The 20,619-nt window shown below is 40.8% G+C and overlaps 1 protein-coding gene across 1 annotated transcript in view; it reads left to right on the top strand.

Annotated features, from left to right (window-relative positions):
• Positions 1-20,619, top strand: part of LOC126163152 (E3 ubiquitin-protein ligase SMURF1) — a 205,512-nt gene that overhangs the window by 76,731 nt on the left and 108,162 nt on the right. The window contains exon 6 of the mRNA XM_049920082.1: positions 8,788-9,279. Within this exon, the coding sequence (XP_049776039.1) occupies positions 8,788-9,279 (492 nt within the window). The remainder of the gene's footprint in view (positions 1-8,787; positions 9,280-20,619) is intronic.

Raw genomic sequence — 20,619 nt, 5'->3', positions numbered from 1 at the left:
GAAATTGTCCACTCATTGAATACTTCCTACATTACAATGTACTTGGAATTATTTGCCCAGTCATTATTAGGGAACTGCTCATTGATACTGTGAATCAACACTGAATAGCAATGCAGACATTCTACACAGTGCAGTAACTGCTGTAGAAAGAGGAAAACACACACACACACACACACACACACACACACACACACACACACACTTAAATGATACTCAATACTATGTTAGAGACTGCTGTAAAATTTAATTAAATTACCAAATATGCAGCAACCAGTCGCAAAATCATGTTTTATTTATTCACTTTTGCAAATCAATTTCAACTGATTAACAGCCATCATCAGTGCTTTCATTCAATATGTGCCCTGAGTAGTAATACTGTCAAACTTAGTTTGACCTCTGCTTAAGACATTATTACTACTCAGGGCACATATTGGCTGAAAGCACTGATGATAGCTGTTAATCAGTTGAAATCGATTTGCAAAAGTGAATAAATAAAACATGATTTTGCAGCTGGTTGCTGCATATTTGGTAATTTTGTGGTTTACGGTCGCTGCACGACTTGGGAACCACATGGAGCCCACCATTCAAAAATTTAATTACTCGGAGCAAAGGAACTTTCTCAAGTGTTTTTGGGATTCTGCGATAGAAAGCTATGAGATATGTATTGAAATGGTAGTGTCTTTTAAATTTGTGTCTTCTATTGGGGTTTACTTATGATTTGACAGCTTGAAACTAGTTTTGAACTAATAAAATTATTACAGCTGGAGTGGAAAATGGCACCTATTTTTAATAAATTGCTGCCATATGTGCTATGAATAAAAATGAAGTTAGGGTGTTTAGTTGTCAGATAATGAGACTGGAAAGTTTTGTATGAACATAATCATTCTTGTTCTTTAATTACAACATCATGAAAAGGATAGATTGCCACTCGCCTCATAGAGGACTTCCTTAATACCTTGTTTATGTAATTTGCCTGTGGTGAAAGCAGCAGGCAATATCAGCAGCCTGTTATCATGTTAGCTGATGTCTTGGGATAACTGCAGCCTCCAGTGCTGTGATTACGAGCAGGCCCTCTCTCGTTCCAGTAGGCAGGGACCGAGGTGGTCTAGTTTGGCTGGCCATACTCAACTGCATGAAAGCAATGCACAAGACTTTTTGGTAGTCGTTGCGGTGGTGTTGCACCATTAGCGGCCAGATTTCTTCTCCATCTGCGTAGAATTGCTCTCCCTCCTCCTGCACAGTGCCGACCTCCAAACATACATACCTACCTTTTTCCCCCCCATTTGGGTCACTAAAATTTTTTACCTTCCGCCTATTGACACTAGATAGAACAGACTGGTTTAAGACTCCCTCGAAAGGTGGAAAGAACCACAGTGTTGTGACCTGAGCTGAATTCTGGACAATTAAGAATGTGTGTTCAACCTATGTAAAGGGTGCAAGTGTCTTAGAGTAGGGTGTTAGCACCTTTTCCTCATTAACTCTTTAATCACTACTCATTCATGTCTACTAGCATTCACAGTTCTCTTTTTCTTTTTGCTTTCCTGCATTCAGCTCGTCCTCCTTTGCTAATTTAGCATGCTGTCTTTCCTACTCTTAATTTTGGTTTGTTTTTGTCCCAGTATGTAACAACACACTTCTTGCCTCTGTTTTCACTGTTCTTCCTTCATTTCCACCACAAATTTCATTTATATTGTACATTTCTCGCTGTTTGTAAAACAAGGAGAAAGCTATCATTTACCTGTAAGCGATTTGTGTGTGGAGCACAGAAATGGTGTGTGTCTTTGTGCTGCACATGTCAGTCCACTATAGAAGAGTGGTTGCCTTTCCCTTATTTTATGTATTGCTCCATCCAAAAATTTCTTACTGTTTATCCTTTCCTTCTGCCTCATATTTATGGTGAGTATTTCATAATTTTTGGGATTACAAGCCTCAATCGGTAAAAATGATACTTGTAGGATTGCTTTGTTGTTCGTCTATCTGTCCAACTGTTAAAAAAAGCCTTTCAACTTGACATATCAAGTTGAAACTTACTCAATATGCTGAGGTTTATGGTCCCTTGGCCGTGTAAAAATCTGAAGCTTCTGAGTCAAAGCATTCAAAAGATATGGCCATTTATTTATGTCGTATATTTTGATATTTGCCCATTGAAACCTATAGGATACTTCCCGTTGGCCTAGAATCAATCAAATTTGGCAAAAATGAAGGTTTCACAGTGCAACCAAAGGAAAAAATATCCAAAAACTGTAATTATACCACACACAAAAGTTTTTTGTCTTTGGTTTTCAGACTATCTCTCTGTAAAGATCCCTTTTTCTCAGGAACAACTACATGTATCAATTCAAAATTTATGTTACATACTAAAGTCTATGGTCCCTCAGCAGTATAATAATTGTTATCTTCTGAGTCAGTGCAGTCAGTTGGCATGGCTATTTATGTCACATATTTTGATACTCAGTCACTCATCAAAACCCATAGGATACTTCCTGTTGATCTACAATAATGAAATTTGGTAAGAAGAAAGGTTTCACAGTAAAAGTAAAGGAAAACCTCCAAAAATTGTTAATTAGTAATTGTATCACATGGAAAAAAATATTTCTCTTGCCATTTGCTGTCTGACATCAAACTTGAAATTAATACACTCAGTAGTTTTGCATTCAGGCTGACTGCAACACAGTGGTAAAAAATAATCACCAGTCAAGGAATGACTTTACTGCTCATATGAAGCATTGCAGAATTTATCCATCACCAGTTTTCTAGGAGCAATTACTGCATGTAGTTGTGGCATTTCAAGTTGTATGTGAAACAGACATTCATAGACTAGTTGGCGAATGTTCATTTCGTGTATAAATTAAAATGATGTTTCTTCGTGCAGTAATTGCTCCTAGAAATCTGTTGAAGGATAAATTCTGAAACACATCATATTAGCAATAAGTCACTCCTTCTCTGGTGATTGACTTTTACCATTGCAACCCAGTCAGCCTGAAAGGAGAATTACTGACGACTGTCATAATAATGGTTGCCTGCCTCCTGCATGACTTAATGTCACATTTATATTGTTGAAATTAAGACATTCTTGAAACTCTTGAAATCCCTGGGACCAGTATCTTGCCAATATCAATGTCAATGACTGGCATAAATTGTTGAGATTCTCGACTCCCAGAGTGGATGAACTGTCTATATACATAATTAAGTTCATATGGAACCCTTAGTATGCGAGTTCTACTCGCACCTGGTCAGAGAGATTTTTTTTTTTTTTTTTTAATTTTAATTCAATAGTTGGTCTCTTCATTCCTTGTTCCATCATTAGAGCTGTATAGGGTGCCTTAGTTTATCTGTTCCATCTGTATTTCCTGAACACTCCAGGATCACTACTACCTCAATTTAATTAGTAAATATGTTTGTTATTGATGGTAGATGTAATTAGTACAGCAGTTCGAAAATGATTGTTGGCTTTCCTTAAATGTTAAAAAAAACTGTAATTTTATTATGTAGAAATCAGTTTTATTACGTGAGCCTGTGTGTCTCTAACTTATCTCTAGTGGAGTTGTTGCCATCATTAATACACTTGTGTAATTGTTTCTCATATCACAGAATGTGTGTACCTTTTTATTGGGTACTACTATCAAATGATAAGGTTTCCTGTTAGTAGTGTTCCCTCGTTCTGGGCTTTCTTTGTAATTCCATTTGCATTTGATACTGTACATTGTTTCATGTAAAACACACACTTTATCTTCATGCTAACAACACTGCAGTGCAATATTTACCATCTTTCCAATAAGGTACAATTACGCTCATTGATAACAATGAAAGCCAATACATACATACATACATACATACATATATTTAAAAACAAAGATGATGTGACTTACCAAATGAAAGTGCTGGCAGGTCGACAGACACACAAACAAACACAAACATACACACAAAATCCAAGCTTTCGCAACCAACGGTTGCCTCGTCAGGAAAGAGGGAAGGAGAAGGAAAGACAAAAGGATATGGGTTTTAAGGGAGAGGGTAAAGAGTCATTCCAATCCCGGGAGCGGAAAGACTTACCTTAGGGGGAAAAAAGGACAGGTATACACTCGCGCACACACACACATATCCATCCACACATACACAGACACAAGCAGACATTTGTAAAGGCAAAGAGTTTGGGCAGAGATGTCAGTCGGGACGGAAGTACAGAGGCAAAGATGATGTTGAAAGACAGGTGAGGTATGAGCGGCGGCAGATTGAAATTAGAAATTAGCGGAGATTGAGGCCTGGCGGATAGCGAGAAGAGAGGATATGCTGAAGGGCAAGTTCCCATCTCCGGAGTTCTGACAGGTTGGTGTTAGTGGGAAGTATCCAGATAACCCGGACGGTGTAACACTGTGCCAAGATGTGCTGGCCGTGCACCAAGGCATGTTTAGCCACAGGGTGATCCTCATTACCAACAAACACTGTCTGCCTGTGTCCATTCATGCGAATGGACAGTTTGTTGCTGGTCATTCCCACATAGAATGCATCACAGTGTAGGCAGGTCAGTTGGTAGATCACGTGGGTGCTTTCACATGTGGCTCTGCCTTTGATTGTGTACACCTTCCGGGTTACAGGACTGGAGTAGGTGGTGGTGGGAGGGTGCATGGGACAGGTTTTACACCGGGGGCGGTTACAAGGGTAGGAGCCAGAGGGTAGGGAAGGTGGTTTGGGGATTTCATAGGGATGAACCAAGAGGTTACGAAGGTTAGGTGGACGGCGGAAAGACACTCTTGGTGGAGTGGGGAGGATTTCATGAAGGATGGATCTCATTTCAGGGCAGGATTTGAGGAAGTTGTATCCCTGCTGGAGAGCCACATTCAGAATCTGATCCAGTCCCGGAAAGTATCCTGTCACAAGTGGGGCACTTTTGTGGTTCTTCTGTGGGAGGTTCTGGGTTTGAGAGGATGAGGAAGTGGCTCTGGTTATTTGCTTCTGTACCAGGTCGGGAGGGTAGTTGCGGGATGCGAAAGCTGTTGTCAGGTTGTTGGTGTAATGCCTCAGGGATTCCGGACTGGAGCAGATTCGTTTGCCACGAAGACCTAGGCTGTAGGGAAGGGACCGTTTGATGTGGAATGGGTGGCAGCTGTCGTAATGGAGGTACTGTTGCTTGTTGGTGGGTTTGATGTGGACGGACGTGTGAAGCTGCCCATTGGACAGGTGAAGGTCAACATCAAGGAAAGTGGCATGGGATTTGGAGTAGGACCAGGTGAATCTGATGGAACCAAAGGAGTTGAGGTTGGAGAGGAAATTCTGGAGTTCTTCTTCACTGTGAGTCCAGATCATGAAGATGTCATCAATAAATCTGTACCAAACTTTGGGTTGGCAGGCCTGGGTAACCAAGAAGGCTTCCTCTAAGCGACCCATGAATAGGTTGGCGTACGAGGGGGCCATCCTGGTACCCATGGCTGTTCCCTTTAATTGTTGGTATGTCTGGTTTTCAAAAGTGAAGAAGTTGTGGGTCAGGATGAAGCTGGCTAAGGTAATGAGGAATGAGGTTTTAGGTAGGGTGGCAGGTGATCGGCGTGAAAGGAAGTGCTCCATGGCAGCGAGGCCCTGGACGTGCGGGATATTTGTGTATAAGGAAGTGGCATCAATGGTTACAAGGATGGTTTCTGGGGGTAACGGACTGGGTAAGGATTCCAGGCGTTCGAGAAACCAACCACTTTCTCGAACGCCTGGAATCCTTACCCAGTCCGTTACCCCCAGAAACCATCCTTGTAACCATTGATGCCACTTCCTTATACACAAATATCCCGCACGTCCAGGGCCTCGCTGCCATGGAGCACTTCCTTTCACGCCGATCACCTGCCACCCTACCTAAAACCTCATTCCTCATTACCTTAGCCAGCTTCATCCTGACCCACAACTTCTTCACTTTTGAAAACCAGACATACCAACAATTAAAGGGAACAGCCATGGGTACCAGGATGGCCCCCTCGTACGCCAACCTATTCATGGGTCGCTTAGAGGAAGCCTTCTTGGTTACCCAGGCCTGCCAACCCAAAGTTTGGTACAGATTTATTGATGACATCTTCATGATCTGGACTCACAGTGAAGAAGAACTCCAGAATTTCCTCTCCAACCTCAACTCCTTTGGTTCCATCAGATTCACCTGGTCCTACTCCAAATCCCATGCCACTTTCCTTGATGTTGACCTTCACCTGTCCAATGGGCAGCTTCACACGTCCGTCCACATCAAACCCACCAACAAGCAACAGTACCTCCATTACGACAGCTGCCACCCATTCCACATCAAACGGTCCCTTCCCTACAGCCTAGGTCTTCGTGGCAAACGAATCTGCTCCAGTCCGGAATCCCTGAGGCATTACACCAACAACCTGACAACAGCTTTCGCATCCCGCAACTACCCTCCCGACCTGGTACAGAAGCAAATAACCAGAGCCACTTCCTCATCCTCTCAAACCCAGAACCTCCCACAGAAGAACCACAAAAGTGCCCCACTTGTGACAGGATACTTTCCGGGACTGGATCAGATTCTGAATGTGGCTCTCCAGCAGGGATACAACTTCCTCAAATCCTGCCCTGAAATGAGATCCATCCTTCATGAAATCCTCCCCACTCCACCAAGAGTGTCTTTCCGCCGTCCACCTAACCTTCGTAACCTCTTGGTTCATCCCTATGAAATCCCCAAACCACCTTCCCTACCCTCTGGCTCCTACCCTTGTAACCGCCCCCGGTGTAAAACCTGTCCCATGCACCCTCCCACCACCACCTACTCCAGTCCTGTAACCCGGAAGGTGTACACAATCAAAGGCAGAGCCACATGTGAAAGCACCCACGTGATCTACCAACTGACCTGCCTACACTGTGATGCATTCTATGTGGGAATGACCAGCAACAAACTGTCCATTCGCATGAATGGACACAGGCAGACAGTGTTTGTTGGTAATGAGGATCACCCTGTGGCTAAACATGCCTTGGTGCACGGCCAGCACATCTTGGCACAGTGTTACACCGTCCGGGTTATCTGGATACTTCCCACTAACACCAACCTGTCAGAACTCCGGAGATGGGAACTTGCCCTTCAGCATATCCTCTCTTCTCGCTATCCGCCAGGCCTCAATCTCCGCTAATTTCTAATTTCAATCTGCCGCCGCTCATACCTCACCTGTCTTTCAACATCATCTTTGCCTCTGTACTTCCGTCCCGACTGACATCTCTGCCCAAACTCTTTGCCTTTACAAATGTCTGCTTGTGTCTGTGTATGTGTGGATGGATATGTGTGTGTGTGCGCGAGTGTATACCTGTCCTTTTTTCCCCCTAAGGTAAGTCTTTCCGCTCCCGGGATTGGAATGACTCTTTACCCTCTCCCTTAAAACCCATATCCTTTTGTCTTTCCTTCTCCTTCCCTCTTTCCTGACGAGGCAACCGTTGGTTGCGAAAGCTTGGATTTTGTGTGTATGTTTGTGTTTGTTTGTGTGTCTGTCGACCTGCCAGCACTTTCATTTGGTAAGTCACATCATCTTTGTTTTTAAATATATTTTTCCTTCGTGGAATGTTTCCTTCTATTATATACATACATACATACATACATACATACATACATAATTGATGTTTAAATCAGTTGTTGTTAATTTCTGTGTTGTTGCTGATCGCATTTATGTATTTCCTAATAAAGAGTGTGCAACATGGGACCAAACAAAATATCAAAGAAAACGAATGACAAGTCAGTTCTCTGTTAGTTACGAATTCAGGTAGTTGTTATGGACACTTAGTGTTTCATTCCTTCCTGAAAAACAGTAGCATATCGAATTCCTAGGAATTTGCTGAGTGTTGACAGTTGATGTACAGCAAGAGTATAACACAGACATCTGTTGCAGCACTGTAAAGGTGATTAGAGATAAGTATATCTAAAAAGAAAGATGATGAGACTTACCAAACAAAAGCGCTGGCAGGTCGATAGACACACAGACAAACACAAACACACACACAAAATTCAAGCTTTCGCAACCAACGGTTGCCTCATCAGGAAAGAGGGAAGGAGAGGGAAAGACGAAAGGATTTGGGTTTTAAGGGAGAGGGTAAGGAGTCATTCCAATCCCGGGAGCGGAAAGACTTACCTTAGGGGGAAAAAAGGACAGGTATACACTCGCGCGCACACACACACATATCCATCCGCATATACACAGACACAAGCAGACATTTGTAAAGGCCTATTTAAATATGTCTGCTTGTGTCTGTATATGTGTGGATGGATATGTGTGTGTGTGTGCGCGCAAGTGTATACCCGTCCCTTTTCCCCCCTAAGGTAAGTCTTTCCGCTCCCGAGATTGGAATGACTCCTTACCCTCTCCCTTAAAACCCAAATCCTTTCGTCTTTCCCTCTCCTTCCCTCTTTCCTGACGAGGCAACCGTTGGTTGCGAAAGCTAGAATTTTGTGTGTTTGTTTGTGTGTCTATCGACCTGCCAGCGCTTTTGTTTGGTAAGTCTCATCATCTTTCTTTTTAGATATATTTTTTCCAGGTGGAATGTTTTTTTGTGTAAAGCTACATAGCGTATTGTAGAAGATGGTGGTAACCTTTTGTGATGGAAAATGTTGCTAATGCAGGTTTTGTATGATAACGTTATGAGAATTTTAATTTAGTTTGTGTCTAATCTGTATGAAATTATGAAATAGAGTTGCAGATACCATAAATTTATTGTTTCTGTGTTCAATCTTTTATTTAAGATTTAAATAAAGATTATATTAATGTTTTTCTTTTATTTAGGACTAGTGGTTACTAATGCTGTTTTCCTTCCTCATAGGCCGCAATATACAAGTATTATTCCGACACATGTCCTTTCAAGACCTTCACGTGAGAATGGTCCTGTTGGCTCAAACGTTACACAGCCTACTTCTCCAACAAGTGGATTAGCCCATCCAAATTCTTCAAGTGATGGTGGGTCTGTCAGCCCAGATGTGACACAGCCTACTTCTCCAACAAGTGGATTAGCCCATCTAAATTCTTCAACTGAGGGTGGACCTGTCAGCCCAGATGTTACGCAGCCAGCTTCTCCAATAAGTGGATTAGTCCATCTAAATACTTCAAGTTCCAATACTAGCTCACCTATTACTGGTACCGCTGAACAACAATCGTCAGCAGGATCCAATTCTGGCAGTCCAGTAAACCAGACACCAAGCCAGAATCAATCAGGGAACAGGGAGCAGAATGGCATCTTCCCTCTTCGAGGAACTGCTGCATCACGCAGGCCATTGGTTCCAGCAATAACAGGCTTTCAACCAAACAAAACAGTGAGGTATTTCACATTTTGATCTGTGTGTGTTATGAAGTTCATTATCTCTGCATATGTCACCTCCACTTATTAATGAAATATATGGGTGTACTTGGTAGTTTCTTCAAAGGAAACTTCATAGTGCTTACCCAAGACACATGGAATGAATACATGAAATTGAGCCAAATTTTAGATTTGAGCTTTAATTTCAGATAGTTTTACCAGGTGAATTAAAGGATTCTTTGTCACTTCTAATAAATCACCATGCACTATAATTGATGAGTCATTGTTGCACAAATGACACACAGAGTCATGTGCTGGGTACACAACAGAAGATAATGTTACCAATTTTTGTAATGTTCCTTCTTCTCTCGTCACAAAATGCGACTACTACTATTACTACCAGACTTACTCCTACTGCTGCTGCTGCTGTTTTCCTGATAATGTGCAAAACAAAACACACTATCTTATTCTGCAATGTACTTACACCACAGTAGATGAAGGGAACACCTTAATGGTGATCACAGTTCTTCTTCCACCACTATTAAGTATAGAGTGTAATCTCAGAGTTAAGGTCAAGTAACTAATATGTGCTATCTTTTTTAAAATTATAAATACGCAGTGTGATTGTGTTATTTGGATGTTGCATGAGTGGCAATGGAAGTTGGATGAGTGTCAATAGATATTACAAAGTATACAAGTAATAATGAACTCTATATTTTACATGTGTGTGTGTGTGTGTGTGTGTGTGTGTGTGTGTGTGTGTGTGTGTGTACTGTGCCATTAATTTAATAATTAGGTGTATGGTGATAAGATTTTGATACAGGATTTCTGGCCAGGGCTTATCTTTGGGCGCACGGGGTGTGAAGTTTTTAGCATTACTGATAAAAGCATATAAAAGAACACAAAATTATGCAAACTCTTCACTTCAGAGAGGGAAGATGGATATGGGTTGGGGAAGGTTGAAAAGGAAGGGAGGTCACTCAGACCCCACAATGAGAGGGACTCGTCTGTTAAGAATATGGTGGCAAGCACTTTATGAGCAATAAAAATTATGTTGGAGCTACATATCACTGTAAATTTTATTGAATCATCTTTAATCTGAGTAGCAGAAATTCTTCTGATTTTACACAACCCTTTATCAAGAAATTTCCTGAAACCATAGACATTTTATATTTTACAGTTTGTTAAACAAACAAACTTGTTTAGGCCAGTAGGAAAGAAATTCTAGCTTTTATAATTTTTTTATGTCATTTTTTTATCTCGCTAAAATTGTAGAGGAGAGTGAGGAAGACATTCAGTTGTCATTGAGAGTTACAAATTTAACTTATGGAAGTTTTATTGGTATTGTTTTCTTATATTAACTTAATTTTAACACTAATACAGAGGTATTTTAATATAAATAACTTTCTCTTACATGCAAGAAGTGAAATACGTGAGCAAGCTCGAAAGCAGAAGAGTGCACCTTCTGTGTGTATGGATGAAACCCTGCTGTTTGTTACAAATTATATCCACCAAATTTCAATTTTAAATCAGCTCACCATTAGGCAACTCTGCAAATAAAACATTTATATTTACATTTGACTATAGCAACACAAAAAATATTTTGAACTTGTGATTAATTCCAGGGGAAAAAAAGAAAACATGTAGCGGAAGATATAACAGAGCTTCAGATTCTCTCAACTTCAATTACAGGTTACAGTAACATTGAAATCTTCATGCATGAAATTAATAACTTGATAGTTTCATCCATCTACAAACCTCCAAAGAAAGACATTTGTTTCAGTCCTCCTCCTAATTTCTACAATCAGAAAACTTTGTTGTGGTTTCAACACCACAGTGTTGTCTGGGATACCCTGAAGATGATGTAAATGGAGAGGCTCTTCTAGAATGGGTGAACATAATAAGCTTCACTTATCCGTCACAGCAATCTACCTCATCCTTCAACAGTGGCGAATGACAATTTGGTTACAATCCTGACCGTATTTTTGTTAGTGAAAACCTGTCCCAACAAAGCATCAAATCAGTTTACCAATTCCACATACACAACACCATCCAATAACGTGCCACTTAGTATCACCAGTCAGACTACAAACTGTGTATTTCAAGTAAAGGTGAAATTTCAAGAAAGCAAATTAATAAAAGAGGTCATAATTATGTTAGATGAGAGGATCTAAACAATTCAGCCTGTTTCAGAATTGTATGAAGAAATAGTGAACACTGTCAGGTTCTGCTATTGCAAACCTGTTTGTAGAGGCTGCGGAAACATATCCATACATACATACAGGGACTTACTCCAGAAACATGCATTCTATTCAATGTACATAAAGATAATTTTGAAATGAACCTATTTAGTCATGGGTGACTGGAATTCGAGAGTAGGAAAAGGGAGAGAAGGAAACATAGTAGGTGAATATGGATTGGGGCTGAGAAATGAAAGAGGAAGCTGCCTGGTAGAGTTTTGCACAGAGCATAACTTAATCATAGCTAACACTTTGTTCCAAAAACCATGAAAGAAGGTTGTATACATGGAAGAATCCTGGAGATTCTAGAAGGTATCTGATAGATTATATGATGGTAAGACAGAGATTTAGGAACCAGGTTTTAAATTGTAAGACATTTCCAGGGGCAGATGTGGACTCTGACCACAATCTATTGGTTATGAACTGTAGATTAAAACTGAAGAAACTGCAGAAAGGTGGGAATTTAAGGAGATGGGACCCGGATAAACTGACTAAACCAGCAGTTCTACAGAGTTTCAGGGAGAGCATAAGGGAACAATTAACAGGGATGGGGGAAAGAAGTACAGTAGAAGAAGAATGGGTAGCTCTGAGGGATGAAGTAGTGAAGGCAGCAGAGGATCAAGTAGGTAAAAAGACGAGGGCTAATAGAAATCCTTGGTTAACAGAAGAAATATTGAATTTAATTTATGAAAGGAGAAAATACAAAAATGCAGTAAATGAAGCAGGCAAAAAGGAATACAAACGTCTCAAAAATGAGATCGACGGCAAGAGCAAAATGGCTAAGCAAGGATGGCTAGAGGACAAAGCAAGGATGTAGAGGCTTATCTCACTAGGGGTAAGATAGATACTGCCTACAGGAAAATTAAAGAGACCTTTGGAGAAAAGAGAACCACTTGTATGAATATCAAGAGTTCAGATGGAAACCCAGTTCTAAGCAAAGAAGGGAAAGCAGAAAGGTGGAAGGAGTTACACAGAGGGTCTACACAAGGGCAATGTACTTGAGGACAATATTATGGAAATGGAAGAGGATGTAGATGAAGATGAAATGGGAGATACGGTACTGCGGGAAGAGTTTGACAGAGCACTGAAAGACCTGAGTCGAAACAAGACCCCGGGAGTAGACAACATTCCATTAGAACTACTGATAGCCTAGGAGAGCCAGCCCAGACAAAACTCTACCATCCGGTGAGCAAGATGTGTGAAACAGGCGAAATACCCTCAGACTTAAAGAAGAATATAAGAAATTCCAATCCCAAAGAAAGCAGGTGTTGACAGATGTGAAAATTACCGAAATATCAGTTTAATAAGTCACAGCTGCAAAATACTAACACGATTTCTTTACAGACGAATGGAAGAACTGGTAGAAGCCGACATCGGGGAAGATCAGTTTGGATTCTGTAGAAATGTTGGAACACGCGAGGCAATGCTGACCTTATGACTTATCTTAGAAAAAAGATTAAGGAAAGGCAAACCTACATTTCTAGCATTTGTAGACTTAGAGAAAGCTTTTGACAATGTTGACTGGAATACTCTCTTTCAAATTCTAAAGGTGGCAGGGGTGAAATACAGGGAGCGAAAGACTATTTACAATTTGTACAGAAACCAGATGGCAGTTATAAGAGTCGAGGGACATGAAAGGGAAGCAGTGGTTGGGAAGGGAGTAAGACAGGGTTGTAGCCTCTCCCCGATGTTATTCAATCTGTATATTGAGCAAGCAGTAAAGGAAACAAAAGAAAAATTCGGAGTAGGTATTAAAATCCATGGAGAAGAAATAAAAACTTTGAGGTTCGCTGATGACATTGTAATTCTGTCAGAGACAGCAAAGGACTTGGAAGAGCAGTTGAATGGAATGGACAGGGTCTTGAAAGGAGGATATAAGATGAACATCAACAAAAGCAAAATGAGGATTATGGAATGTAGTCGAATTAAGTCTGGTGATGCTGAGGGAATTAGATTAGGAAATGGTAATGCTGAGGGAATTAGATTAGGAAGTGAGACACTTATAGTAAAGGAGTTTTGCTATTTGGGGAGCAAAATAACTGATGATGGTCCAAGTAGAGAGGCTATAAAATGTAGACTGGCAATGGCAAGGAAAGCGTTTCTGAAGAAGAGAAATTTGTTAACATCGAGTATTGATTTAAGTGTCAGGAAATCGTTTCTGAAAGTATTTGTATGGAGTGTAGCCATGTATGGAAGTGAAACATGGACGATAAATAGTTTGGACAAGAAGAGAATAGTAGCTTTCGAAATGTGGTGCTTCAGAAGAATGCTGAAGATTAGATGGGTAGATCACATAACTAATGATGAAGTATTGAATAGAATTGGGGAGAAGAGGAGTTTGTGGCACAACTTGACAAAAAGAAGAGACCGGTTGGTAGGACATGTTCTGAGGCATCAAGGGATCACAAATTTAGCATTGGAGGGCAGTGTGGAGGGTAAAAATCGTAGAGGGAGACCAAGAGATGAATACACTAAGCAGATTCAGAAGGATGTAGGTTGCAGTAAGTACTGAGAGATGATGAAGCTTGCACAGGATAGAGTAGCATGGAGAGCTGCATCAAACCAGTCTCAGGACTGAAGACCACAACAACAACAGTGCTGAAACCATTGCAAGTGGTTAACATGTCATTTCCGTAATTTCTGAGTCAAACGCACACGGTGGAATAAGTTAATGGGGGAGGTAAACATGGGAAGAAATAGCCACAAGGCCTGAAAACTACCAAAACGCCTCAGCAATGATACTTCTGAGACTCAAGTGCTCTGCAACATATCTGCAACCCAAATAGCAAATGAGCTCATTGAAAGTAGCAAACCAAGGAAAGCTATAGACAAATCAAAGTAAAAACTGAAACATAACAATAGCATCCTGCATGATCATTTCATCATGAAAGATCTTTAATAGAGCACTTAACAAATATAATCATGTCAAAGCAGCAGGCCTAGATGACATCTGTATTGACAGTTCAAAAGATTTGGTACCATCATCAAACAGTGGTGCTTTAATTTACTAAATAACTGCACAGTCAGTTGTAAAATTCCAGAACTATGGAGAAAGGCTGGAGTCACTGTAGTTTGGAAGTATGTTAAAGATGCAAATGATTCGAAAATCTATAGACCAGTCTCCTTGTTATGTCATACACACCAAATGCTCGATTGAATGGTATTAGACAAGCTGTCCAAAATAATAGAACCAGTACTTATACTGGAACAAGCAGGTTTCCAACAAGGGAAAAGCTGCACATCTCAAATGTTACACCTAATGCAGTATGCTGAAGACGGCTTTGAAAACAATAAAATCATGGGTGTAGGTTTCATTGATCTGATGGCAGCATATGACACAGTTAACCACTGCTTATTGCTAAAGAGTCTCTGTGAAATAACAAAGAATTATAAACTGACTCAGATATTAGAATGGCTAATATATAATCACAGATTTTTTTGTTGAATACAGTGCGAGAGAAATAGGCGGAAGAACCACAAAGATGGCCTCCCATACAGAAGCACCTGAGCAGCCATCCTCTTTAACATCTACACCAATAGCAAACTCTGGCCAAATGACCTGGGAAGATCCCAATTAGAACACAGCACTACACCCAAATATTTAAGAGTCAACCTTGATTGAACATGCACTCACAGAAATCAATGTTTGAAGACCAAAAGGAAGGTATCGGCAAGAAATAACATACGCTGGAAACTAGCTGGTACAACTTTGGAAAAACAGCCTCATGTTCTGAGAACATCAGCCTTAGCCCTCTGTTACTCTGCTGCAAAATTTGCCTGCCCTGTGTGACACAGTTCCGGTCATGCTAGGCAGGTTGAAGTTGCCCTAAATGAGACTTGTAGAATCACCACAGCCTGCCTGAGATCAAATCAGTTCTGCTGTGGCTCTACCATCTGACTAGAAAGAAATAAAGCAATAAATCTAAAGACCCATTTCTCTGTATGGGTATTCACCAGCAGCTTCCCAAATCAAATCAAATCAAAGAATCCTCTGCGCTACAGAAACCATCATTGAGCAACCTTCAGCATTTGCACTAAGTTCCTGGCACATCCGACACAGAATGGATGGTGCCATGTGAGAACGTACCTTCTGGTCATGAAGAAAGCTGGCCAACATGGAAAACACTCTACAAACTGGTCCCTTGTTGGGAGAAACATATTCATAACCAGGGTGTTTATGTTAAGAAATAAATATGTAGACTTGAAGAATAAAGACATAGAATGTTATTGATGTTTGTTTTATTTAAAAAAAAAACTTTGAGTTCTCACATAAGATTCTGGGCCATTACTTTTTAGCACAACCTGATAAAATATGTGTTACTATGTAATGTCTGTTTATAGAAAACAGTTAATGCTTGAAGTACCAGACTGAAAATATCTATGTATTATTTTGATTATATGACGTATGTTTCCAGACATGATTAAATAAATGAAAATACTCCGAATTATCAAATCATCTTAGACATAAGTACGCAAAAGCCTTTGCCTGGTACAGACCAGCAGTTTTCTGAAGCAAAAAAGCAAGCACGAAAACTGACATTCACTTTTTCCCAATTTGAAATATTCATAGCTTAATTATTTCTCCCCCCCCCCCCCCCCCCTCAAGTTTTATACACACACATATGGGAGCAATTGCATACCTCTTACTTCATGGATTCCCTAGTGATTTCGGTAATGGAATGTACCATGTGTGTAGTTCCAGGTAACATTCCATGTTCAGAATCTGTTAATTCCCGTTGTGTGGCCATAATCATGTCAGAAACCTTTTCACATAAATCATCTGAGTAAAAATGACAGCTCCGCCAGTGCACTGTCATTTTATACCTCATGTATGCAATACCGTCGCCATCAGTATATGTGCATATTGCTGTCCTGCTATTTTTATCACTTGTTTTCTCTTATTACTAGTAGCCCTCTCACCTTTTGAGACCTGAGTTTCTCCTGGCGTATACAACTTTCAAATAACTTCCGGGAATTCAGCCAGGTAACACTTTCAGCGACTGCCGATATTTCGGCGGGAGAACACCCCGCCATTTTCAAGGCAAACTGCAACGGACAGGCGGCGTACATGCAAATTTAATACCTCGGTTCTCGGACCGAAGCAGGAAAGATCACACACACACACACACACACACACACACACACACACTGAACACTAGTGCCACCAAAGATGACCAAAGTCAGAGCTATCGATAGTGAGACTATGAATTCGCAGGTGAGGCAGCATTGACTCTGTTCCTCTGTTTTTTGACAAGGGAGAGAGCCGGATTCCAAACAGAGTTTAAACAGAAACCTCCATCCCTGTTAACGAGGTTGCTCGCTAATTTAATCTCAACTGCCTCCCTAATGACACTGTCCCAATAGCTGGACGTGCATGCCAATATCTCGGTGTTATTATGTAACATGGGGTGACCAGTATCCAAGCAATGTTCGGCAATAGCAGATCTATTTGGCTGCTGTAATCGTGTGTGCCGTTTATGCTCAGTACATCTGTCCTCCATGGTCCTGATAGTTTGACCAATATATGCCATGCCGCAGCTACAAGGAATACGATATACACCCGCCTTACGCAATCCAAGATCATCCTTAACGGAACTCAAAAGTGCTCTAATTTTAGATGGAGGTCGGAAAACACATTTCACATCGTATTTCCGTAAAATACGACCGATCTTATTGGACGTGTTTCTTACGTAAGGCAAGAAGGCAGTAGACTTAGGCGTTGACTCAGAATTATCATCAATCACCCGATGTACAGTTGGTCGATAGCGCAACGCACGTTCAATCTGTCTATCACTGTAACCATTTTGACGAAATGTAACTTCAAGATGGGACAGCTCAGCTGGCAAAGTCTCAGCGTCAGAAACGACATGTGCCCTGTGTACCAAGGTACGAAGTACCCCTTCACACTGAGCCGAATGGTGACAACTATTAGCTTGTAAGTACAAGTTGGTGTGAATACGTTTCCTGTAGACTGCATGTCCCAATAATCCATCATCCTTCCTCCTAACCAACATGTCGAGAAAGGGAAGGCAACCATCCTCTTCCACCTCCATCGTAAAACGAATGTTCAGGTGGATCGAGTTCAGATGTTCCAGAAAGATATTCATCTGGATTCGATCCACCCGAACATTCATTTTACGATGGAGGTGGAAGAGGACGGTTGCCTTCGCTTTCTCGACATGTTGGTTAGGAGGAAGGTTGATGGATCATTGGGACATGCAGTCTACAGGAAACATACTCACACCGACTTTTACTTACAAGCTAATAGTTGTCACCATTCGGCTCAGCGTGAAGGGGTACTTCGTACCTTGGTACACAGGGCACATGTCATTTCTCACGCTGAGACTTTGCCAGCTGAGCTGTCTCATCTTGAAGTTACATTTCGTCAAAATGGTTACAGTGATAGACAGATTGAACGTGCGTTGCGCTATCGACCAACTGTACATCGGATGATTGATGATAATTCTGAGTCAACGCCTAAGTCTACTGCCTTCTTGCCTTACGTAGGAGACATGTCCAATAAGATCGGTCGTATTTTACGGAAATACGATGTGAAATGTGTTTTCCGGCCTCCATCTAAAATTAGAGCACTTTTGAGTTCCGTTAAGGATGATCTTGGACTGCGTAAGGCGGGTGTATATCGTATTCCTTGTAGCTGCGGCATGGCATATATTGGTCAAACTATCAGGACCGTGGAGGACAGATGTACTGAGCATAAACGGCACACACGATTACAGCAGCCAAATAGATCTGCTATTGCCGAACATTGCTTGGATACTGGTCACCCCATGTTACATAATAACACTGAGATATTGGCATGAACGTCCAGCTATTGGGACAGTGTCATTAGGGAGGCAGTTGAGATTAAATTAGCGAGCAACCTTGTTAACAGGGATGGAGGTTTCTGTTTAAACTCTGTTTGGAATCCGGCTCTCTCCCTTGTCAAAAAACAGAGGAACAGAGTCAATGCTGCCTCACCTGCGAATTCATAGTCTCACTATCGATAGCTCTGACTTTGGTCATCTTTGGTGGCACTAGTGTTCAGTGTGTGTGTGTGTGTGTGTGTGTGTGTGTGTGTGTGTGTGTTATCTTTCCTGCTTCAGTCCGAGAACCGAGGTATTAAATTTGCATGTACGCCGCCTGTCCGTTGCAGTTTGCCTTGAAAATGGTGGGGTGTTCTCCCGCCGAAATATCGGCGGTCGCTGAAAGTGTTACCTGGCTGAATTCCCGGAAGTTATTTGAAACTCTCACCTTTTGTTTTAATGGTAGTTGCATCTTTCTATTGATCAATACAGAAGTTTTATTCTTTAAAAGTCATCCGGTACTTTGTTCAGAAGCTGAGCTACCAAACTTCCTATTTGTAGCTCACTGTTCATATCACATTTTATCCCTCCTTTTACATTTCCTCCTTCCCTCTCCCATCTCTGTCACCTCATTTTCTCCTCATTTTTTGCTGCCTTATTTTATGTCTGCTGCTCACATCCACATGTGCAATCCTATTAGTCTCTCCACATTGAGTATAGTACCACATTTTATTACACACCTGTGTATAGACCTATTGTAGGATATATTTTCATAGGAGAAGTTTTTCTTTTACCTATATCTAATAATGTTAGTCTTGTTTTTAATTCGTGTTTTCTTATGCATTGAGAAATGAATATTTAGAAAAAAAAGTCTGTAACACATATCAAAATATGATGTGTGATCATAAAGTAACGGGAAGTTTTGTTTTTCTTAACAAGAATCTTCATGTATTCCCCAACAACAACTTTGTCCCCTTCAAAGTAATCCGCATCATATATAACATACTTGTGCCAGTGATTTTTCCAATCTTGGAAGCACTTCTGACATTAACTTTTCATTATGGTGTTCAGTTCCTTCAGTGATTCCGTTTCATCTCATCAGTGGTGGCAAAACGATGCCCTTTCATGTTTCTCGCCAGCCTTGGGAATAGAAAAGAGTCACAGGGGACCATGTGCGGTGAATACTGTGGCTGAGGCAACATAACATTTCTGTTTTTTGCCAATCAGTCATGAACAAGCATTGTGGCGTGAGCAGGAACAATATTGTGATGAAATTTCCTCGAGTGCTTTTGCCACAATTCTGGTTATTTTCTTTGGATTACTTCACACAGATAGTGTGTTAGTTCCAAGTATAATTCCTTATTGACCTTATGGCCATAAGGCAATAATTCGTGGTGCTCTATCCATTGTAATCAAAGAAAACATTGAGAAAAACCTTTACATGTAATTGAACTTGGCAAATTTTTTTTTCGGTCTCTTCAGGCAGTTCCTATTGGGACAGTTGGTCCTCGGTTTCTACTTCTTACCAGTATACCCATCAGGAATAGATGTGCTAGACTCCCGGGCAGTTGTCATCTTCGGCTTCTTCTCGACTCTCTGTGAAACGTTTATACCACTTGTAAACACTTCTCTTAATCGTAGCAGATTCACCCAAAGCCACAGTCAACATTTCAGATATGGTGCTGTACTTTATTCCATTTTTCCAGCAAAATTTGATGCAAATTCTGTGATCCATCTTTTTCTAAAGTAAAAATTCCCCAAGCACATGAAAACACACATAATCTGTCCAACTGTTGACAATAAATTAAATATTCAAAGCAACTGAAAATGCAAATATACATCAAGAACACGTGTATGAACAATTTTTTTAATTGGATTTATAAAACCTGGAAAATTTAAACAATACCAATACTTTTTGATAATAACCTGTACTCAGTATTGGTCATGCAATTGGAGTAATGGAAATCTTTCTGGATATTGTTTTGTCTAAAGATATACCTTTTGAAGAAACAATATATGCTTGTTGTTGTTGTCTTCAGTCCTGAAACTGGTTTGATGCAGCTCTCCATGGTACTCTATTCTGTGCAAGTTTCATCATCTCCCAGTACCTACTGCAGCCTACATCCTTCTGAATCTGCTTAGTGTATTCATCTCCTGGTTTCCCTCTATGATTTTTACCCTCCACGCTGCCCGCCAATACTAAATTGGTGATCCCTCGATGTCTCAGAACATGTCCCACCAACCGATCCCTTCTTCTAGTCACGTTGTGCCACAAGCTCCGCTTCTCCCCAGTTCTATTCAATGCCTCCTCATTAGTC

Source organism: Schistocerca cancellata, chromosome 2 (assembly GCF_023864275.1).
Source record: "Schistocerca cancellata isolate TAMUIC-IGC-003103 chromosome 2, iqSchCanc2.1, whole genome shotgun sequence".
Taxonomy (NCBI): domain Eukaryota; kingdom Metazoa; phylum Arthropoda; class Insecta; order Orthoptera; family Acrididae; genus Schistocerca; species Schistocerca cancellata.
The sequence above is the reverse complement of the archived record's forward strand: the minus strand, read 5'-3'. Positions and strand labels throughout refer to the sequence as shown.